This window comes from Macrobrachium nipponense, chromosome 17 (assembly GCF_015104395.2).
Source record: "Macrobrachium nipponense isolate FS-2020 chromosome 17, ASM1510439v2, whole genome shotgun sequence".
NCBI lineage: Eukaryota > Metazoa > Arthropoda > Malacostraca > Decapoda > Palaemonidae > Macrobrachium > Macrobrachium nipponense.
The window spans coordinates 58997264-59022357 of NC_087210.1; the positions used below are offsets into that span (position 1 = coordinate 58997264).

General features: G+C 38.6%; 1 protein-coding gene across 6 annotated transcripts in view; it reads right to left on the minus strand.

The window, feature by feature from the left end:
* LOC135196277 (heat shock factor protein-like) overlaps positions 1-25094 on the minus strand; it is a 340110-nt gene that overhangs the window by 119654 nt on the left and 195362 nt on the right. For 4 of the 6 annotated variants that reach the window (XM_064222984.1, XM_064222983.1, XM_064222982.1 and 1 more), the window contains exons 9-10: positions 8094-8231; positions 4198-4335 (exon numbers count right to left, since the gene is read on the minus strand). The exons of 1 other annotated variant lie outside the window; for it this stretch is intronic. In XM_064222984.1, coding sequence (XP_064079054.1) covers positions 4198-4335; positions 8094-8231 — 276 coding nt within the window. The remainder of the gene's footprint in view (positions 1-4197; positions 4336-8093; positions 8232-25094) is intronic. One more of the 6 variants, XM_064222985.1, reaches the window with a different exon arrangement.

Genomic DNA, 25094 nt, shown 5'->3' on the forward strand with positions numbered 1-25094 from the left:
CGTGAATCTGGAGAACGCGAATATGGGGGGTCCACTGTACATACAATATTATTGGATGCAGTGAGGTAAAGCATAACTTTGTGCCAGAAAACTATTAAAAAAATGGAAAGAAAGTGTTTTTGAGGCTTGAACATATTATTTCTTTTTACATTATTTTAAATGGGGAAAGTTGATTCAAGTTACGAATTTTTCGAGTCACGAACTGTGTCCTCGAACGAATTAGGTTTGTGAACAGAGGTACCACTGTGCTATACTATTACATTAATCTGAATTTCATATGTAGGCAACTCAAAACCACCAGTAGCAAGTTCTCTGACAACAGACTCTCTCTCTCTCTCTCTCTCTCTCTCTCTCTCTCTCTCTCTCTCTCTCTCTCTCTCTCTCTCTCTCTCTCTCTCTCTCTCTCTCTCTCTCTCTCATGTATCAGTACTGTACTGTACATATCCCTTATTGAAGTATCAACTGCTGTTCAATAAACAAAAAAACACAAAAATAAACAAATCCTGGAAGTTCACAGGAGAGCCAGTGAGTGAATGAACACACATGTACATATAGGCTGCCTGTGGTTAATGGCGCAATCGCTTAGCGGCGAATCGGTTTTACGGCTGTCGTCAAAAATATTCATTAAAAAAGCGAGGCATTTTAAGGTATTTTTACAGCACAATTTTTGGTTAACAGTGCCGCTAGTGCCATTATGTCTAACGAGTTCATACATTTGCAGAAATGCCGTTCAAACCATAAAGGATATGCAAATGATATCAAGAAATTTTATGGAGAGTTATTACATAGGTATTAGGATAAAATATATGCCTCTGACACTGTCCTATGCCGAAAATATCGAGTTACACAAGTGCAAATTTAGCCATGGATGTGTCGATTTATAAATGTTCATGCTTTTATGTTTAAAATGTGTATGAAAATGTACTACGTATAGGGTATTTTTATTTCTGCACAAAAACATGATATAAGGCAGCTTTTGAAACTGCCCTTCACGTAATCAAAGAGGATGTTTTTCCATGTTTGTTCTTCTAAGCCGCCGCCTGCCGCTCTTCCGAAAATACAGTTAAAAAAAGTGCAAATTTAGCAATCGATGTGTCGATTTTATAAATGTCCATACTTTTATGTTTAAAATGTGTATGAAAATGTATTACGCATAGGGTATTTTTATTTCTGCACAGAAATAGGATACTAAAGCAGCTTTTGAAAATTACGTATAGAGTATTTTTATTTCTGCGCAGAAATATGATACTAAGGCAGCTTTTGACACTGCCTTTCACGTTATCAGAGAGGATGTTTTCCATTTTTGTTCTTGTAAGCCACTGCCTGCCGCTCTTCCTAAAATATGGAGTTAAAAAAAAAGTGCAAATTTAGGTATCGATGTGTCTATTTTATAAATGTTCATGCTTTTATGTTTAAAAAGTGTATGAAAATATACTACGTACAGGGTATTTTATTTTTGTACATAAATATGATACCAATTAAGGCAGCTTTTGTAACTACTGTCCACGTTGTCAGAGGATGTTTTTTTATGTTCGTTCTTGTCTGACAGTGTTCCGAAAAATGCATGGTGTTATTTTATTAAATTGGGAGCTAATTATAACTCATTTTGTTAATGACACTTCAGCTTTTTGTTATAATGACACTTCAGCTTTTTGTTACAAGTTTTCATGCATTTATGTTTAAAATGTGTATGAAAAATGTATTACAGGGTATTTATTTTATTTTTGTACATAAATATGATACAGTGGCAGTACACGTCCATTTGAAGTCTTTGTAACAGCCCTTCACATATGAGGACAATAGGTCGTTCAGTCGTGCCCGAATAATAAAATTTTAATCTATATAATTGAATCAGGTTTTTATAACAAATTATATTTACAATTGTTGCATAAATTGATTTTAAAAGACAAAACTAGTGTATACATCCGATTTTGCAACACTGCAATTTGTTTGCTTTTCCATGGGATAGAAGTACAAAATATAACTGTGCAACTCGGTCAATTTTTTGGCTTTGTTACTCGAGCAAAAAATTGAGGTATGACCATACGAGCTCTAGATGCCGCTGCTACGTAGATGGCATAGTGACGAAAATTAAGATAAGCACCGAAGAAAAAGTAAATATGCATCTTTTCCATATATCCTTTAAAAAGTTATACATTACTTCACTGTATCCAATAATATTTTATGTATTCTCATATTATTGTATTATAAAATACTACGGCAAATCTAAGCGAGTATTCTGTGAAGCAGCCAATGTTTTGAAATCAGCTGATGGTGAGTACAAGTTTGTTTTGCCATATTTAACACAATTCTGAGCAAATTTTCTTGCTTCTAGTTAGCATAAACAAATATCTACATACTTGACGTATATGAGACATGGTTATTTTTCCTTATATGTCATGATTTTAGGTGGAAATATGAATTGAATATGTCTCCTCGTGACTGTGAACTAATTTTCTTTTCGTTAACAGATTACGTTGGCGGCATGTTTATTGCGTAAAAAAATTACATGATTCCGTTCGCAATTTTCCTTTATATAATTGTAATACGAACTTTACGTTATTTATCTTATATCAGCTTGAAACCAACAGTAAATTGTTCTTTCAAGCACAGTTGTTTTAATTATAATTATTTTATCTCAATTTTATCTACAGTTGTGTTTGATTGCATATGTTTACTTGAGTTTTATCCTTGTTGCCGATGCACGATAATAGTCATTAGCAGCTTCAACAGTTTTCTCAGCTTCAGTTAAAACTAGGTTTAAATTTAACAGTATATTTCCCGATTGATCTTTAATCTATATTGATCTTTGATCTACAGCAAATAAAGTTATTACATTAAGATATCTCAGTTCTATTCTACACAACATCATGGCTATACACATTTACGCAACAAGTATAACGTTAAAACCATACTTTCATCATTCTCTTTTGCTGTTTTTGAACTTATGTAACTAGATGGGATAAAGTTAGGATATTGTAATTAGGTCTCTCATAAAATCGGATTATCGTAAGACGAATTATCATAACTAACACTACAGCTACACTGTATAAAACATTATTATATCTTTACATACTCTAGACACCCAAAGGATTGAAGCTAAGCTTTTTTCACTTTACAGTATTTATAATACTATAATGTACTGTACAGTACTACTGTACAGTAAATTCTATAATACTATACTGCAAAAATATAATTTTACTTATTGCGCCATTGCGGGATTACGGCGCTGTTTGACTGGTCTAGGGCGCTGTTTGACTGGTCTAAGGTGCTTTTAACTGGTCTAGAATTTCGAAAGGTGTGCGGCAGCAATAGGCTTTAAAATTGCTTAGCGTCGAAAATCACTTAGCATCGGCGGCCTGGAACGGAACCCCTGCCTCTAACCGAGGGCCGCCTGTATTGTAACAGCACACAAGAGAATATTTTATCACTGTCGATGCTTAATCTCTAATCATTGTAAAAATATTTAAAATCCAAATTTTATATGTAGGCAAAAAACCAACAATCTTACACTCCTCCCCAGCTCTCGTTTAACTGTGGCTGTCAAGTCTCTCTCTCTCTCAGTATACATATCCTTTAATGAAAAAACACAGCAAAATTAGTTCAAATTGTATGGTATGAAATCTTGAACATATGCTATTTATGTTTCCTGGACTCCATCACAAACCTATATGTATGTTACCTGTCCACAACAAGTTAATGAAAATACAGAAAAATATAACTCAAATGTTATTTCCCTTACAGAATCCATTTATACTGTGTTTAGATTTTGATGCCAACACCTCAGCTCTCTCTCTCTCTCTCTCTCTCTCTCTCTCTCTCTCTCTCTCTCTCTCTCTCTCTCTCTCTCTCTCTCTCTCTCTCTCTCCATATCCTTTATTGATAAATACAGTAATTAGTGAATAAGAAGTGTTACTCTACAGAAAAAAGCAAATAAGTGATAATTTCACAGAAACGGTTCATAGAAAAATTTGTGAATTGGTGAAAGTTCCTACAACAACAAAAAATTTAACAGAATATTACACTTTTTCAGGTTCAATAAAAAGATTTGAAATAATACTAAAAAGGATATAGTACGTACTACACTGGAGACTGCAACATAGAACAGTCAGATGAATCTTTATAAAAAAGATATTCCTGTTCATTTATGGATTACCTTTGTCTTTCATCTTTTGTGGCCTACTAACACAAACTTACCTTGTCAGCCACTGATTTTCATCAGGTTGTTCACCAATAATTTCATTTTCCAGTGTGTTAGTTGCACTGTTCCTTGCAGTAAGGGAACCTTTACTATACTGGTCTAGATCAGTTATTGCACAGATGTCTGGCAACACCCTGTAATAACAGGAAAATGCAAAGCAATTGTTAAGCGCACTTCCAATGAAGAATAAATACCTTGTAAAGCTTTGGTACTTTAATTAGCCTGCTCCCAAGTTGATTAGGCTTTATATCCAGATTGTTTTTATTGAATGAAATCTCTTCCAACTACTTTTAATAAATTCTTTCATAATAAAAAAAGTTTAGTAGTCCCACCTTAACACAAAGATCTAGAGCTGTGTTATTGCTTTTTCCTACTTAATGCCCTTCAGCAGGCCATCCCTTAATGTCCCCTCAGCTCTTACTCTCTCCATATTCAGCAGACTTTGGTGCCATGTTAAGAGCTATATAAGGCCTTTCCATTCATTTATAACACCAAACAAAGTTTTGAACATACATTTCAGCTAAATCATGTGTGAACATTACACACAATTTTCTATTTAAGTATTTCTTGCATAACTGTAGACTATAAAATGTTAAGAATAATTTACTCCTATAAGTCAACAAGTAGTATATATGTTGCACACAACCTCTATCTTTACTACTTTGTAATCTTTATTTACTTATAATTTTTAGTTATATTTTCTAATCATTACCTTGACAACTTATTCCAACCCAGTCATACATGGCATAACACTAAATACCCAATTTCAAATATCACATCCAAAGGATGTCACTGAATGCTTGGGCGAGAACCTTAGGTTTTATCTATTGTTTCCTTTCTTTTAATATCTGTTCAGCCATTCTTAACCTCCTTTTGTAACATACTTGGGTATAGTTCTTACATATGTAAAGAAGCTTGTGCATCTTAAGTAGAGGTAACATTATGAGTAAAGCACAATGTATATACCATCTCATTCTACCTTGATAATTCTAACTTTTTTTACCTTAAAGTTACACCAGAAATTTCAACTACATACTTGTTCATATCATCAGGTTTGTTTATCTGACCTCAACTACAACATTTTCTTGGTTAGCCATATGCTTTATTTACCATTAGCCTTAGTTCCCTTATTTACTTAGCCTTAGCTAGAATTCAGCCTTACCATACCCATGGCCATTCCCAAACAAATTGGGGAAGGGGCAGATTATTTTCACATCTATTTATTTGAGCGTATATTTTGCCACTGGCTTGATGTTTTGAATGTAATGAGAAAGCATGATGAGCAATATATTAAAAAAAGCAACAGATATGGAGGCAGCAGGTCAAGACAGGAAGGCAAAAGAATTCATGTAAAAAGGGGGCAAACAAAGGATGAAGACAAGTTTTAGACTTGGTTCAATGTAATATGTATACGTATATCTAGGGTAAAAATTTTACCATGTAAAAAACTGGTAACCTTGTTTGAAAAATTTATAAACAGTAACACCTCAAAACTTACACGAGGTTAGGTTAAGAACCCCTTAGGCAAGGAGAGGATTCGTGTAAGTTTGGTATGGTCACTAAAATTGCAGATACCTAAAATTAGTCAATTTTCGGTGATTATTGGAGCCTGTAACCGGATCTTAGCACCAATAACCGGTTAACGAAAGCCTCAACGGAGTGGATGTTGGGCAGTCATTCTTTTCAAGTAATAGCCAACATGCTTCCACAACAGAATTGGACCTGTTCACCACATACATGAATCAAAACTCCCAGTATATGTGTCTCCGAACTTGCACAAGACTGGAAAAATTGGAAGAAGATACATCTTTTACCTCTTGTCCCAGATTTCCAAAGTTTTGAGCAAACTCCTAACCTTCAAAGGAACAGCTACGCCACAAATTGGCCAAACAGGCATTGGATCCTATTACTAGTACTTCAACAGCGGACAAAAAGATCAATTCCACTATCGTCCACTGTTCCATCTCAGGAAGTAGGAGGGAAAGTCGTTTATGCATCCTCCTTTCTGAGCTGAGACCTATACTATGAAAACTACTCACCCAACATTGCTAGGTACCTAGTGCAAAAACTACGGACATCATCTATCTGGCAATACCTGAGCCCAGTCAACATTTCTATAGAAACACTTTTAGCTTCTTTAGTATTACTATATCTTTTTAAGACAAATGTCTTGTGGTTAACAATCATGGCATACAAGGCAGCATTAACAGTACCCTTGCTTTATGGATTCAGGATTGACACCAGAATAGAAGTTGTCACTTCCCTTCTGTGGTCTTTTGCTTTACAAAGACCCACTCCAGAAAGACTTTCAATTACTTGGTCCCTAAACAAGGTACTTAAACTTCCATCTACCCCTCAATTCAGCAAACCCAATACAACCACAACTCACATGCTACAAAAGGCGATCTTCCTGATTGCATTAGCATGTGGAACCTATATTTGTGAACTGAGCTCTCTTAGGTGAGGACAATATATCATGCAAACTGCTGATAATCAATTATTATTCTGCTGATAATCAATTATTATTGTCTCCTAGGCCACCATTCCTGACCAAGAATGAGGATCCTTTAAGAAGGACTCCTCCTATTCTTATAAGAAAAATCTATTTAGCAGACAAAACATTATGCCCAGTTCAAGCGCTTAAGGTTTACCCAAGATCATTGCAAACATCCTGGCATGAATAAACCACTCTCTCTACAGGAGCTAATAATAATTTTAGTGTCCCTCATTAAAAAAGAAAACCCACACTACTTTCCTATGTCACACGATTCTATTAGGAAAGTATGTCATTGACTTTCTTCAGAAATGTCTCTTTCAAAGAAGTCTCAGAATGTACAGGGTGGTCATCAGACACAGTATTCTTAAAACATTGCTGCCATGAGCTCGAACAAATTTGACTACACAGTAGGTGGTGTGGTTAGTCCTGACCACTTAGGTGCTACAGCGGAAAACCAGGGGTTTTCCTAATGGGTGGATATGCTGACTATCGGTGGGGAAGGTGCGACACCGCAAACATCCAGCATACTTAGGTAAGTCACAACAGAACTTCACCCTAAAAACATAAGTTCTTGTTTAGTATCTCATTTTTCATTACCAAAACTTGTGGCTCAATCTCAGACCAGAAATGTATTTGTTTTTCTCTTCCGGTTGTTGGGATTAAAATTTTGAGAGCTTAAGCATTTTATCACCTGCCAATTTTTTTGTAAAGCTCTTCGAGAACAAAAAAAAAGTGACTACAGTACCAAAAAAAAAAAAAAGTTTTGGCATAGGAAAAACCATTCCACTTCCCTGATGAAAAGGCATGGGATTTGGACAAGGGATCATCCTATGTTGCCCAACAGAGAGAGTAATGGCTCTTGATCTTTTAACGGCCCAATCATAAACAAGATGGCTGATGCACATGCTCAATACTCAATTCTTCTTCCAGGTTTTGATATTGGAAAAACTTGGTTCAGACTCACTGAAGAGGAGAAGAAACGCTCTCTCGTATTTGAGTCCATTATAGTACTCCAACACGTGTCTTAGTGTTTATCATTATGGAACAATACCCTGCTGCAAGATCAGGCTAAAAGATATTTCTTTGACATTAGTCTAGTTAACATGGAGCTCTGACACACCATGGAGGGGTAACTCCTTGAGGACTCAACAGCAACTACCAAAACTTGGTTTTTCCTAAGTCAAAACCTGTTTTTGGAGTATTACACACAGAGCAGTATATTCTTTTTCACACTACTTAACAAATCTGAAATAAAACTAAAGAGGATATACTACACTGGAGAATGCCAACATACATGAAGATTTAGATAAATCTTTACAAAAAAGATATTCCTGGTTCATATACGTATTCATTACCTCTGTCTTTTATCTTTTTGGCCTGCCAATACAAACTTACCTTGTCAACCACCGATTTTCATCAGGTTGTTCATCAATACTTTCATTTTCCCGTGTGTTAGTTGTATTATTCCTTGCAGTAAGGGAACCTTTACTATACTGGGCTAGATCAGTTATAGCACTGATGTCTGGCAACACCCTGTAATAACAGGAAAATGCAAAAACAGAAAAATCACCCACACTGAAAAACAAGCATATATAAAGAGCACTTCCAGTGCAAAATAAATATCTTGTAATGTTTCTGTACTTTAATTAAGCTACTCTCAAGTTGAGTAGGATTTTTTTTTTATGGTAGGAAAGATCTTCCTACTAAAAAAAAAATTTTATTAATCAAAAAAATCCAAATAGTGGTCCCAGCTTAATACAAAGATCTTCTAGAGCTGTATGTTATCTTTTTTTCCCTGCTTAATGCCCTTTGCCAGGCCATCCCTTTATGTCTCCTCAGCTCGTCAGCCTTTCGTACTATGTTAAACCCTTTAGCGCCGATTGGACGTATTAAAAGTCGATATAAATTGTCTGTTGGGTGCCGATTGGCCGTATGGTATGTCGATATATAAAAGTTTTTTTTTAAATTCGCAGAAAAATAGTTATAGGCCTACTAGGCGAAAACTTTTGAATCACGCACCTTGGGGGATGCTGGGAGCTCACGGATTAAGGATTAAGGGGTTGTTTTGTTTACAATCGTTAACCAGATGCGCAAGCGCGAATTTCTCTCTTTCTCGCACTAAAAAGTATCAGTGACACATCTCAGAAATTATTTTGTCACTTTGACATAATTTTTGCATCATTTTATATTAGCTGTTACATGGAGTATTACATATGAAAATGTGCACAATTTCATGTAGAATACAACAAAAAACTACTCATGGTTGTAGCTTTTGTCAGTTTTGAAATATTTTCATATAAATAATGATAAGTGCCAAAATTTCAACCTTCAGTCAACTTTGACTCTACCAAAATGGTTGAAAAACGCAATTGTAAGCTAAAACTCTTATATTCTAGTAATATTCAATTATTTACCTTCATTATGCAACAAATTGGAAGTCTCTAGCACAATATTTCAATTTATGGTGAATTTATGAAAAAACTTTTTCCTTACGTTCGCGCGGTAACTCTTCCGAAAAAATCAGAAATTTTTTCGTCCGATTGTCGTAATGTTTGCACCATTTTAAATTAGCAGTTACATAAAGTTTTATATATGGAAATGTGCACAATTTCATGTAGAATACAACTAAAAACAACCCATGGTTGTAGCTTTTATCAGTTTTGAAATATTTTCATATAAATAATGATAAGTGCCAAAATATCAACCTTCGGTCAACTTTGACGCGACTGAAATGATCAAAAAACGCAATTGTAAGCTAAAACTCTTGCATTCTAGTAATATTCAATCATTTACCTTTATTTTGCAACAAATTGGAAGTCTCTAGCACAATATTTTCATTTATGGTGAATTTATGAAAAAAAAAAAAAAAAATTTTCCTTACGTCCGTGCGGTAACTTCCGAAAAAAATCCAAAATTTTTTTGTCCGATTGTCGTAATGTTTGCACCATTTTAAATTAGCCGTTACATAAAGTTTTATATATGAAAATGTGCAAAATTTCATGTAGAATACAACAAAAAACAACCCATGGTTGTAGCTTTTATCAGTTTTGAGATATTTTCATATAAATAATGATAAGTGCCAAAATTTTAACCTTCGGTCAACTTTGACTCGACCGAAATGGTCGAAAACTGCAATTGTAAGCTACAACACTTACAGTTTAGTAATATTTAATCATTTACCTTTATTTTGCAACAAATTGGAAGTCTCTAGCACAATATTTCGATTCATGGTGAATTTATGAAATAAACTTTTTCCTTACGTCCGCGCTGTAACTCTTCCGGAAAAATCATACATGCGATTATGGTAATGTTTGCACCATTTTAAATTAGCCGTTACATAAAGTTTTATATATGAAAATGTGCATAATTTCACGTACAATACAACTAAAAACAACGCATGGTTGTAGCTTTTATCAGTTTTGAAATATTTTCATAAAAATAACGATAAATAGAAAAAATTTGTCCTTCGGTCAACTTTAACTCGACCGAAATGGTCAAAAACTCCAATTGTAAGCTACAACACTTACAATTTAGTAATATTCAATCAATTACCTTCATTTTGCAACAAACGGGAAGTCTCTAGCACAATATTTCGTATGGTGAATTTTTGAAAACAGCTTTTTTTTACACCTGCGCGTTACGAATTCATGCATTATTTAGTGATAATATTTTCTCTGTGTTGCCTTGATTGTTTTACAATGTGTTATATACCAAAATGATCGCAATTTAGTGTACAATACAACAACAAAAATGAACTTGTTAGCTTTAACCGTTTTGCTCACAGCGCAATTTGTATAGAATTATATATGAAAATTTTTTTCACGCTGTCATACAGCCCAATATTTATATATGATAATGATATTTGTTTAATAATCTGATGGTTGCATACTAAACTTCAGGCAATGACAAAAAAGGAACCAAAAATGAACTCTTAATCTTAAAAACTAAGCGTGCTGTGATTTTTTGAAAAAATATTTTTTTCCGCTTTGGCGCTCACTCGCGAACGCCGCTGGCATACTGGAGACGATTTTCAAAATACCGCTTTGGCGTTCAAGGGTCAAGAGACATATAGGGCCTCCTCACCTTTCATTTATAATAAAAAAAAAGTTTTGACCATGAAATTTAGCTAAAACATGTAAAAACATTAAACATTTTCTATTTACCTGTAGGTATTTTAAACATTGCAGTAACCAATAAAATGTTGAAAATAATTCAGTCCTATAAAGTCTCAATTTGTATCTTTACTATTGTTTATCTTTACTTATCCTTTTTATCTATATTTTCTAGTCATGATCTTGACAACTAAATATGTACCCAATTTCAAATAACACATCCAAAGGATGTCAATGAATGTTTGGGTGAGAACCTTAGTTTTTATCTATTGTTCATTTTCTTTTCATACCAGTTCTGCCATTGTTATCCTTCTTTTGTACTGCACTTGAGTGAAGTACTTACATATGCAAAGAAATTTGTGTACCCAAAGAAATCCCCTTAAAAATGCTTATACTAACTGGCTTATAACTACCAAATACCTTGTACCCCTTAAACTAAAATGCTTATAAAAGGCTATTTTAATATTTTCACTGCTTAATTTGATAGTTCCATCAAAAATATACCTTAAATTATCATACTAAAACAATTTAATATCATTTCAAACAAAACTACATCCCAAGCCATCATCCCAAAACACCCAAAGTAACCTTACATTACAGTACTCTCCTAACTACTGTTACTCTTAAGTAGGCTATACACACCCATAAACCACCTCTCTCCTAACTACTGTTACTCTTAAGTAGGCTATATACACCCATAAACCACCTATAACTGCCTATTTTAACAGTTCATCACCAAACTTGACAGTTCAAACAAAAATATACCTCAAACTATCATCCCAGAACAACCTAATATCATTTCAAACTCATGTTACAAAATTATGTACTATCCTAAAACCGTTACCTTTAAGTATCCCATCATTCAAAAGAACGTTTTTCAACAGTTCATCGCCAAACTTCACAGTTCAAACAAAAATATACCTCAAACTATTATCATCCCAGAACATCCTAATTTCATTTCAAACTCATGTTACAAAATTATGTAGTACTGGCCTACAACCGTTACTCTTGTACTAGCCTACAACCATTATTCTTAAGTATCCCGTATCATTCGTACGCATGTTTTCTCTGGCCTATGTAACTTTGCGCAACGTTCTGTGCATAAGATTTATGCACATTGGTATTTTCCTGAGTAGTAAGATATTTTGAAATTATATTTACTGTACAGGTAAGTATTTTAGGACTGTTCTATTGTATAGAGCATATCAAAAATAGGTAGGTAGCTTAGAACGACGGACACGTACAAACCTCCAAACAAAATGCTAAGTTTGTTACGTCATGCTAGTATTTTCATGATTACATTCAAATACATTTATGACAAAAATTTATTTACTACAGTAAGTTCTTGGTTTACATTTTAAAATTAATTAAAAAATTCTCTGTATATGTACCGTATATGCCAGTGTATAAGGCATCACTGCACATAGGACTATCTCTAATTTTTCATGTAAAAATGTAGGTTTAAAGATATGTTCGCTGTATAAGATTGCCCCCAACTTATTAAATTACATAACTCAATCAGCTGATGTAAGGTATTTGGTACATGAATAAAAACAATAAGGAATTATTGTGTCAAAAATGTGTGAAATCGGTATCTTCAAGATTTTATATTTGGCAAAACTAATCATCACAAAAAAATACTTTTGTATTCCCTTATTAAAAATATATGGTAAACAACATGACAAATGGTCAACACCTGTGGCATCACTATTGGCCAAGTAATAGTCATTGGAAGTAGATCCTCATAAAAGTACTCCTTTAAAAATGGAACAAATCGCAATATTAAGGATAGCTGGGAAACTATCGATACCACAACACTTTAGTTTGATTAAAAAATACAACTAAGGAAATACTGATTATTTTAAGAATGTAAACAAAACCAGAATGCAAATGGCACATCACTCTGCTCATATTATAATTTAATATGGTAATAATACAAGCAATATGATTAGAGACTGTAAAACAACAGTTTCATTAAAATTATCATTATTCTCAGTACACAAATATTATTCAACTTTTGCTAATAGATATATGGCAGCATAGACCTGTACCATCATAAACAACAGAGTCGAGAAACAGCCAATGGCCGACGTCATGTTTAGGAGGCAAAAGCAGTCTGAAACTGGCAAAAACATGCATGTACTTAATTTAATTTACTAAACATGTATGTACTTCATTTAATTTACTAAGTTTATAAATAAAGTAGCTGAAATTTTTAAACCCAACACTGATATTTTAAGAAAGAAACTTATCTCTGAATTAAGTTCCATTCAGCAACTAAAGACAGTGATGATATTGGTAAAACAAAATCAGTTGATATTTTACAAATGTAAACAACACCAGAATGCATATGGCAAACCGCTGTTCATAATAATAATACAATAATATCGCAATAATAATTGCAATATGATTAGATATAATAAAAACAGTTTTATCAAAATTATCATTATTCTAAATAATTATTTATTATTTAATCTTATTAAACTAAATACAGTATTAATCAATATATTATATTAAAATTAGTATTCATTTTTGTATCATAAAAATGTGTTTAAGTTATCAGAATAACATGAAATACACTAATTAGTGAATATTTATCAACAGAAAAGGCTGCAAATTGCTGCATTTTTCACGAATAATTTACAGATAAGCTCAGCAGGAAAAAATCTCTGAATAGGCGAGTCTGCAAATCTTGTGTGTGAATATGGGGCTGACTGTATTCAACAATATGGAAGCATCCGGAATATACAAGAAAAGTTCCAGCCCATGGGCATCACCCCTAAAAATGGGGCCAAAAGCAGGGATTACTGGTGGTTGAATGTCAAGATGAAACCGGACAGATACCTGCTAACAAATATATCAGACATAACAAATGAGATGAGTGGAGCAAAAATATTCACCAATATCAATCTGGTGAAAGGGTATTTTCTAGTGACAGCAGTAAAAGAGGATATCAAAAAAACAGCAATCATCATCCCTTTTGGCACCTACACATTTAACTCTTCAGCCTCCACAACCCAGGGCAATATCCCAGAGATTAATGGGTGAAATATTCAGGGACCTTCCATTGTGTTATAATGTAGACGAACCTAAAACAACATTTTAAACATGTGAGTGAGGAAGCAAACAGTAGATTTTTTTAGGACACAAAGTGAGTCAAGATTGCATAAAACCATTACCTACAAAAATACAAGCCGTAACAGAATTCCATATACTAACATTGGGGAAACCAGTGCAAGAATTCTTGGGACTTATAAATTATCATCACCATTTTATCCCAAATATAGCTGAAATCATGAGTCCCATATATTAGTATTTGAAAGGAAATAAATACCAATTACTTTGGGCAGATGAACATGATAATGCATTTAGATTAGCAAAAGAGGCCATGACAAATGTAAAAACATTAATACGTATTTCCTTTACTAAACAGATCGCTCACATTGACAACTGACACAAGCAACACTGCGATGGGTGCCGTACTCGAGCAGGACACTGATGATGGTCATCGTCCATTAGCTTTCTACAGCAAAAATCTAACAACATCGGAACAGAAATGCTCAACATTCGACAAAGCAGCCAATGACATGTGGTCGGTTCGTCAGCAACGACACCTGTCAACGATAGCAGAATACTCCTGTACCATCAAGTACCCGAAGGGATCATTGAACACCATGGTGAATGCCCTATCCAGAATCTGTGCCAATACAAAGGACTGCAATAATTGTGGTAGATAAATCGCGCCCTCAAATGGAGTGACCTGTCGATACCCGAAGGAACAGCGACCATCACTCATGAGACGAGTATTACCAGACACCTACGCCCTTACTTGCAAGAGGGTTTTGGGAAATCAAGCTTTTGGCCTCGCCTGCAACCTGTCCCACCTGTCAGGCCGATCAACAACCAGAATGACAGCAGAACAGTGCATATATCTGGTGGGGAATGAGAAAGAACGTAAAGACATAGACCAGACAATGCATCCCAAGTCAAACATAAAAAATCATGAGGCACACTGAAAGTGGGATAGAAGAATACAAGACGACATCCAGCAGACTTGCCCACATGCATGTTGAAATAGTGTGTGACCCCTACCCCATCAGAGGGGTACAAGTATCTACAGTGAACTCCCGTATCCTTTCTCAAGATTTGCCAACTTGGCTATTTGCAGGTTTCTATCACCAAACTAATAATAAGCCTTTAAACAAACTTTTCAATACCCTCACAATACTTGGAAAAATTTTTGATACCTTGGATTATCTATTCAACAAATTTTTTAATCTCTCACATTACAGTGGCGCACTGGATTTGTGGGGGATGCGTTGCCTAGCCCCGCCCGCCCCCCCCACACACACACACACACACACACACAAAAAAAAAAAAAAAAAAAAAAAAAATACAGGCAGTCCCCGGGTTACAACGGGTTCGGCTTATGACGTTCTGAGGTTAAGGCGCTTTTCAATTATATTCATCAGAAATTATTTCCAGGGTTACGACGCATGTTCCAGGGTTACGATGCCTACAACGCTCATCTGGCAGAAGAAATATGACACCAAAAATGCAAAATAATCAATATTTGAAGAGTTTTTTGATGAAAAATGCAATAAGAATGCAGTTTACATAGTTTTGAATGCACCCAAAGCGTTAAAAGTAAGGTTTTCTTAGGGTTTTTCACGTAATTCCGGCTTACGACGATTTTCAGCTTACGACGCGTCTCAAGAACGGAACGCCCATCGTAACCCGGGGACTGCCTGTAGCTAAAATCTGCAAATACTTAAAACCCCTCTAAAAATTCTCAGAACTGCATTTTTTGATAATTAAAATCGCAAAAAATAAAACCCTCTAAAAATGCTTATACCAGAGTATTTTAATAGTTTTATTAGGCGTGGGCTAATGAAACCACTTTTTAGAAATTTGACTTCAAACAACCAAATTCCATGGCCATTTGGGCTGCTAAGCATGAATCTATCAAGTTATTTGACCTCAAATGAGTTCTTGAAGTGGTGCAGTGAGCTTTTTCAAAATGACTAAAATTATCATTTATGTAGCTAACGCTTTAAAACTTATTCAAATTAAGGCATGGAAGATATCTTTCTATATGTTTTTAGGGTTACCGAGTTAAAAAATGTATGAATTGGGACAAATGAAAAACATTACATTAGAAAATTGCAAAACTTGGATATTTTTATGTATTTTCTATATAGTAAATCTTCAATTTCATTTTACTTTTGGTTTATTGAAGATACATTTTAGCCCACAGGCCAAAGTACAATAAATTTAAAATTAAAAAGAAAGCTTTTAATAATGAAGACATGTAATAATTATCAAAATTATAAAAACTAAAATTTAAGCTCCAATCCCAACCCCGAGTTATATGCTACTTTACCAAGGCATTCATCAGAAGACTATCAATGTCTTTTGTGACATTTAACCTCTGGCCTCAAAGCATTATTGATAGATGTCAACAGTTCACTCCTACTGCAGTTCTCCATCTTATACTTTCCATTAGCAACTTTTACATGTCTTTTCTGTTGAATATCGGGGGATACTGTCAGTCGGAGATATGAAATCTCTCCAAGCAGTTGATTTTCATTGAGCTGAGATAACAAGTTTAAGCTGTATGGAGTCATTGGACCACCATGTTTACACTTCTCCAAAACAGTAAACTCTTTGATGACTGACCTCCTCCTTCAACTTTTCCTTGTTCTGAAGTGCTAATTTCTTTGCAGAATTTAGTTTCAATAAAGTATACCTCTAGCTTTTGTACTGCTTTAACTTATTCAGAACACCGTACCCATTTCCATCTAGCTTTTCTATCTTCTGGAGACTTTGATTCAAAGCTAGAATCTACCAGAAGCCCAAAGCTTACAAGATTCTTCCTTGAATGTGTTTGTATAGAGGTACTTCCACCACTTGCTTTAATTCCATGGTAAAGTTTAGTAAATTCTGACTCACAGTCCATGTTATTCAGCAGTGCATATGCCATCTTGTCACTAGTTTCACTATCTGGTCAAGTAAAGTATTTAGCCATTTGGTTTCTTGCTGCAACAATAACTTCCTCTATCACAGCAGCTTCCAGTTTCTCTTTACCATTCTTTGGATGGCCATTCCTTTCTGACATTAATTTCTCTAATTCTGCCAGCTTGTTAATAAGGAAGCTTTTCACTCCTCCCAATATTCTATCCTCATTCTTTCATCAATCACAATTAATTCCTTAATTGGGAATATAATCAGATCACCCATCATAGAGTAGATTTCAGAGCAGCAGGTAAACCAGTCATTTTGAATGAAGGGGGATACTGCAAGTACCAGCTTGTTGCTGTTGATATCCACAACAGCATTAAAGAAGGCTTGAATAGATTTGTTGCAGGTCAAATATTCTTGGGCCAGTTCAGCTATCCTCCCAAATCTGTTTGCAACAAAACCTTTGTAACCATCATATTGATGGCCACTGTCTGTCATCCAAGACTTGAAGTCATTGTAGTGAAACAGAATGTTGGGTGTGACTTGGTGACAACAACTTAGCTATGGTAATGAGCCCAAGGGTATGAATGGAAGAGCCAGGGGATAAAAAAGATCCTTTCTCCTGCTCATGAATCACACCTATCATTTGCTCTATATTTTTAAAAACCTTTTCAATTGCATGATCAACTCCAAGAATCATATGGGCACAGCACTTTTTTTTTTCAGCATCTTGCTAGAGTCTATTCCAAGATTCTGCGGGAGAATTTCACATTCCCAAGCTCGATCTGTCATTCGGAAATCAATGTCAGATTTCAGCTCATCAACTGTTGAATTTGCAAGTATGGCTAAGAAGCAGTCGAGTTTCAATTTGTAGGATTTTGTTCCATACTAGCTGCCAAGACTCACATTATCTATATACCCCGTAGTCAGAGTTTTCTTTTTTCCTGAAGGACCTGCAATAGTTATGTGGTCTGATTTCAATCATCATATAGACCGTGACCTGCTGCCTTCGTCATTATCATCAAGACCTATTGTCACAACTTTGTCTTCTTTGCTGAGGATTTGCCGAGCTACATACATCTTTATCTTCAGCTTTTCCCATCTTGAGAGAGAGAGAGAGAGAGAGAGAGAGACCCCGATAGAGAGAGAGAGAGAGAGAGAGAGAGAGAGAGAGAGAGAGAGAGAGAGAGAGAGAGAGAGAGAGAGAGAGGAAAATTGTAAGTTTTATAGGTTATTGGAATCTCAATAGGAGTATTTGTGAGGAAAAACCTGAATACGCTTTTTTAATTTTTTTTTTTTCAAAAACTGTCACTGAACCACATCAAAAATGCATTGTATGGAAAAATTATGGACAGCTTTAAATTCAGCAGCCAAAATGGCCATTGAATCCACCTGTTTAAAAAAATGTAATTTGCCCATCCCTAGTTTTATCACAAAAAGTGTATTTAGTACAATAATTAGTGAATATTTCTCAGTGAAAAATACTACAAGTATAAATGTTCCATAGAGAAATCTGTGAAATTGGAGGATTTTACTGTACCTGGAAATATTTTTAAGATAGTTTGATGAAGTATCAAAAAGTTACATCAGCAATGTATTATTTATTTTGTTACCAAAAGGATATTTCTGGGCTCAGCTCGTGTCGGCCTATGAAATATCCTTAAGATCATTATTTCTAGGTAAAATTAATCTAAAATTACCAGAGAAAAACAAAATTAAGAAAATGTCAGTAAAACTGACTCGCTCACTCTATAAAAGAAGTGTCGGTATGAGAATATAGGCGAGTGGGATCACTACCACGAGTCATTCACCATTTAGACCTTCCAACATAAAATCCCCACCAGAGAGAGCTGATACTAAAGGGTGATGCGGCCGCTACTACTACTACTACCGACGCCACGGACAGCAGCGCCCCTAGCGGACATCCTTAATCATTAGCTTCGCAGCGCTAGAGTGCTTTTCCTCTCGTGTTGTTTTTTCGTGGATTTATCTCGTCATTTACGATGGAACGTGCAGCTATTGCATCGGCTAAGTTAAGTGCCTCATAAGTAGTATTTTACAGTTTTTTAGTCTTCCAGGGACCAGTATTTTCCTTCTTATAGGTCATATACGGCCTCCCGGTTGACTCGTGGCGGCTGTGTGCCGCCTCGTGTTAAGATTTCCAGGTCTCCCATACTGGGACATCTTATACTTATGGGCTTATTATATTTACGTTCATCGTTTATTACATCGTTTTTATAGCTAGGACACAGCCCTTTACCATTTTCTCTTAGTTTGGTATTTAGGGCTATACCGTGTTTCTGGCCCAGCATCCCAGCTCTTGCTCTTCATCGGCTACCGCTGGCTCCGAGTAGTCAACTGTTCTTCGGAACAGCTTACCTCCTCCTGGGCTTCTTTCTCTTTTGCTAAAAGTGTCTTTTCCTCCTTTACGATGTATTATCAGTGTTATTTAGGGTGTTAGGCTAGCCTAGGTGCTTGTGCCATGTGTTGGTACAGTCTGGTTCACGTGGCCCCTCCATGGTTGTGTTGCTATCGCGGCTTAGGCCACCTACGATCACGTGTCCCTTAGCACTATTACCCTTCCCCTTCCCTCCCTACCAGGTATAGGGAGGGGTCTGGGGGATCTCCTTGGTTGCCATGACAACCACAGTAGCCTACCTCCCTCTCCCTCTGAGGAGGCCTGGAGCTCCATCCCAGCTGGGGTACAGGGCGACCACTTGTCTCGGGTACCGGGTTACCGAGCGGGTAGCTGTAGTGACGGGGAGGGGTAGGCCACCCCCCCTCTCTCTCTCTCCCGCCATATTACGCCGGGACCCCCCACCTATTGCCTCAGTCCCACCCTTCCCCTACCGTAACGAACGGAGCCTCCGCTGAAGCCGGGGGCCCCTTTGGTTATAGGTCCGTCTGGCTCCGCCAGTGGGCGGGGTGGACATTACTAGTGGTCTGTTGCTTGCCTACTATATCCTGTTTTCCGCTACCGGAGGAGAGCTCGCTCCTTACCCGGGCACTCTTCTAGTAGACGGAAAATTTTATACTTCGTTATATATACGGATATACCCTAATATTACGGTGAATTTTAGTTTTAATTTAATTTATGTGCTATCTCCGTCGTTCTCCGTCGTAGTTTCATGGCTCCTCACCACTCCTGGTTGGAATCTTTTTCCTGTCTCCGGCGTAGCCTTAGACAAACTCCAACCGCCTAGTTACCACACGTATTACGGCGGGGCTCTGGTTTAATCTAACTTACATGCTCCGGCATGCAGCGGAGCATTTGTTAGGCTGTAAGTGTGCACCTGATACTCATGTATCTCTCCACTTACAGGCTACCAACTGTCAGGTCCCGGGTTGCAACGCAACGCTCTACGACCCCTGCGCCCATGAGGAGTGTAGGACCCACGCCCCGTGTGCCACCACCCACAATGGACTGATCGTTTGGCACCCGGAGGCTTGCACCATCTGCTACAACCTCGTTAGTCAGCTGTTGGGTGGGGTAAGTCTACTCTTAGACTTTCTTGGTCTTATCACTACTAACACTTAGTTTTAAGCTTCGTTCAACCCTATCTCCGCCGTTAGAAGCTTCATATCGCCTTCTCTTTCAGGCTGCCGCCGTGAAGGAAGTCGCCCTGGCAACCCTGAAGGCTTGGGTGGGCGGCTTCGGGAAGAACGCCGCCAAGGGCCAGCCGTATATTCTTGACAAGAAGCTGGCCGTTCAGATCTTCCCCGGTGGCAAGTCGACCGGCTATGTCGACCCCATCTCGGCAGCCCCTCTCATAGCTTCGATCCAGCAGAAGGTGCAGCAGGCGTTCGGGTCCGTCTCCACGCAGGAGCCGGTCCCAGATGTGGCCAACCTGGACCTGAACATTGAGCCTATGGCGGTAGGGGCAGAGGATTTGTTAACGGTTGAGGTAGGTGTGTCGGGCGCCCAAGGTCTTTCCTTGGGTGCTCCTGGATCTTCTTCCCCTGTCCTTTCTTCTGCTTCATTCCAAGGCTTTACGGGATCTGAGATCCCTGCCCGCTCTCCCGCTCTTTCTGTACCCCCGAAGGTGAAGGGACAGAGAGAACAGAAGACTCTCCATAAGACGACTTCTAAGAAGTCGTCTTCTTCTTCAGCTAGGAAGTCTACGACTTCCTACGCTGACGCGGTGAAGGCAAAGCCGAGCTCTCCCTACTCAAAGAGCTCTAGAAGCAAAGCTTCTAAGGAGAAGGCTCGCGCTCCGGCCGAGCCAACGCCTTCTCCGGCATCTACCGGATCTACTCCGGTAACTCCTGTTGGGGTGGCGGGACCGAGCTCCTTTGATCCCACCACCTTTTCGGCAGTTGTGATGCAACAAGTGGGAGAGATGGTTGGCTCTCTGGGCTCTAAGTTTGAACAGATGTTTGCACAGCTGTCAAACACCATCAACCAGTCTGGCCAATCCATTCAAGATCTCTCTAACAGAGTTAGAGAGCACGAGGACCGTTTTGCTGGACTTAACCAGGCTCCTCAGCCAAGCTCCCCTGTAGCAGGTACTGGTGTTTTGCAGTTACCTCCCTACGAATCCCTACCAGCCTTCTCCATGGATAACCCATGGAGAGTGGCCGCTTATGCCCCCTTCAAGGACGGCATGATCTCTATCCCGGAGTGTGGAACTCCAAGAATTGAGGACTTCGAGTTATATCCTCCCGGACTGACTCAGCCTTTCATTGGGTATGCTAGGCTGACCGTTGCTGCTCTCACTAGAGAGGACAAGATCTCCCGAGAGACTGTGCTGTATAGTAGGGATCACGCACAGCGGGAATGGGTTCACTGCCTGGAGGATTGGGAGTGTACTAACACCAAACTCCAAGCTTTCAAGAGTCCGTTCACTATTTTCGCTACGGAGGAGGAGGCTTCTCTTCCGTTCTACCAAAATAGTAGAAGCAACTCTTCAGGCAGTCCTCAAAGACGAGCCCATGCCACAGCTGAGGGAAGCGGAATCTACTTCTCCGCTCTTCCCAGCCTTTGGAGAATTGTGGGAGAACTTGCCTGCCACGTTCTCAATAGGTAAGCTTAAGCCAGACTGCGCAATGGATCAGTTTGGCAAGAAGCTTCCAAGACTGCCTGATACCCTTATTCAGGCAGAGTTTGATGCTCGAACAAGATTTGGGAGGTCCCTTAACTCCCTAATCATTACGGAAATGGCTGCCCTGTCTTACGGCACAGAACCTTTATTCAAGATTCTGGCTAAATCACAGCTTCAGACAGTCCAAGCTGATGCTTTCGACTTCTTCCTAGCTAGAAGGAACTGCCGAAAGCATGTCTTGCAGGAGGCCACTATCAGGCATGAGCCTAATAGACTCCTAGCTTCCAGCATGTGGGGTGCGGACCTCTTCCCAGAGGCCTCTGTGAATGAGGTGCACCACGAGGCTGCTAGGCTCAACCAGAGCCTTAGAGCTAGATGGGGCATCTCTTCCAAGAGGAAACAAGAGACCGCCCCTGCTGCTGGTAAGAAGCTAAAGAAGACAGGAAGAAGGTTCCAGCCTTACCAGAAGCAACAGCAATTTGTTCAGGCCGTCCCAGTTACACAACAGGGACAGCCGTCTACTTCAAAGCAGACGCAACCCATCCTCCTGTTGTCTCCTCAGAGTCAACCTTCAACCTCCTACGCAGTCTCGCCGGCCTTCAATTCTATGTACGAAAGCCAGGCCTACCCAGCCTTTAATAGGTTCTCTAGGGGTAGCAGGGAGAGGGGCCACTTTCGCCAGCGTGGCACAGGAAGAGCTGCCAAGAGGTAAACACTTCAGAGGAGGGCGCGGAGGTCAACCCGCCCAACAACAGTGAGGCTCCCCAGGTAGGAGGGAGGCTGTTCCTCTTCCGTCACAGGTGGGGGTTCAGCAAATGGGCACAGAGCATCGTGTCCAAAGGATTGGGTTGGAGTTGGATCAAAGATCCTCCTCCAATCAAATCATTCTATCAGGAACCATCAAAGGAATTGACAGATTATGCAGAGGAACTCCTTCAGAAAGGAGCTATTGCGAGAGTCAAGCATCTAAAATTTCAAGGTCGCTTATTCAGCGTGCCAAAGAAAGGCTCAACAAAAAGAAGGGTAATCTTAGACTTGTCAAAGCTAAACTCTTTCATTCGTTGCGACAAGTTCAAAATGCTCACCATCTCGCAGGTACGGACCTTACTTCCCCGTGGGGCCGTCACAACCTCCATCGATCTTACAGACGCATACTATCATATCCCTATAGCCAGACACTTCCGTCCATTCCTAGGCTTCAAACTAGGAAATCAGACGTTCTCATTCAAAGTGATGCCCTTCGGTCTGAATGTAGCCCCCAGGGTATTCACGAAAGTAGCAGAAGTGGTAGTTCAGCAGTTGAGAACTCAAGGGATAATGGTAGCAGCATACCTCGACGATTGGTTGATCTGGGCACCAACGGTCGAGGAATGTCTCAAAGCCACAAAGAAGGTAGTTCAATTTCTGGAACATCTGGGGTTCCAGATAAACAAAACGAAATCCAGACTCACTCCGGAGTCTCGTTTTCAGTGGCTAGGAATCCAATGGGATTTGTCTTCCCACAATCTGTCAATCCCGGTGGTCAAAAGAAAAGAAATAGCCAAGTCTGTGAAACAATTTCTCAAATGCAAACAAACATCAAGGAGAAACCAGGAAAGAATCCTAGGTTCTCTCCAGTTTGCCTCAGTGACAGACATCCTCCTGAAAGCAAAGCTGAAAGATATAAATCGAGTTTGGCGATCGAGAGCAAACGCCAAATCTCGGGACAAGTTGTCAGTAATCCCACAGATCCTTCGCAATCAGCTCCGTCCATGGACAAAAGTGAAGAACCTTGCCAAATTAGTACCCCTTCAATATCCCCTTCCAGTGTTAACCATTCACACGGATGCCTCCCTGTCCAGATGGGGGGGATATTCTCAATTCAAGCAAGTTCAGGGGACTTGGTCAGTTCAGTTCCGCCAGCTTCACATAAACGTCCTGGAAGCAATGGCAGTATTTCTTACCCTGAAGAGACTCCTTCCCCCGAAGAAGTCTCATCTAAGACTAGTTTTGGACAGTGCAGTGGTAGTACATTGCATCAACAGAGGAGGGTCCAAATCCAAACACGTGAATCATGTCATGATAGCCATCTTTGCGCTAGCAGACAAACACAGATGGCATCTGTCCGCCACTCACCTGGCGGGGGTAAGAAATGTGATAGCAGACGCTTTGTCCCGGTCAGTCCCTCTGGAATCAGAATGGTCTCTAGACGACGGGTCATTCCAGTGGATATGCCGGAGAGTCCCAGGTCTCCAAGTGGATCTCTTCGCCTCACAAGCGAACCACAAGCTCCCTTGCTATGTGGCCCCCAACCTGGACCCTCTGGCTTATGCCCTGTCGTTAGATTGGAATCAGTGGAGGAAAATTTATGTTTTTCCTCCAGTGAATCTTCTTTTGAAGGTCTTGAGCAAGCTGAGGACTTTCAAGGGACTAGTAGCACTGATTGCTCCAGACTGGCCAAAAAGCAACTGGTATCCTCTGCTTCTGGAATTGGGTCTCCGACCTCAACGGATTCCCAATCCCAAGCTGTCACAATCAGTACAAATGAGGACTGTGTTCGCTTCCTCAGGAATTCTCCAGACCCTAACTTTATGGACTTCATGAAGTTTGCGGATAACAAAGATGCTAACATTGATCCACAAAACATCCTCTTCCTAGAATCAGATAAAAGAGAGTCAACTATTAGACAATATGACTCAGCTGTTAAAAAATTAGCATCCTTCCTGAAAGAATCGAACACCACAACCATGACAGTTAACTTAGCTATATCCTTTTTCAGATCCTTGTTTGAAAAAGGCTTAGCAGCTAGCACTATTACTACTCATAAATCGGCTTTGAAGAAAATCTTTCAGTTGGGTTTCCAGATAGACCTAACAGATTCTTACTTTACATCTATTCCCAAAGCCTGTGCTAGACTTAGACCTTCTCAAAGGCCTACTGCAGTTTCATGGTTCTTAAATGATGTCCTCAAACTAGCCTCAGATACTGACAACTCGTCTTGCACATTCATTATGCTTCTTAGAAAGACGTTATTTTTATTAAGCCTGGCTTCAGGAGCCAGAATTTCAGAACTGTCGGCTCTATCCAGAAATGCGGGTCATGTGGAATTCCTCCCCTCAGGAGAAGTTCTACTTTCCCCGGATCGTAGCTTTTTAGCTAAAAATGAGGATCCCCTCGCAAGGTGGGCTCCTTGGAAAGTCATCCCACTTCCGCAAGATCCTTCTCTCTGCCCAGTATCAACTTTAAGAGCCTTTCTATCTCGTACATCCTCAAGATCCTCAGGTTCTCTCTTTATGAGAGAA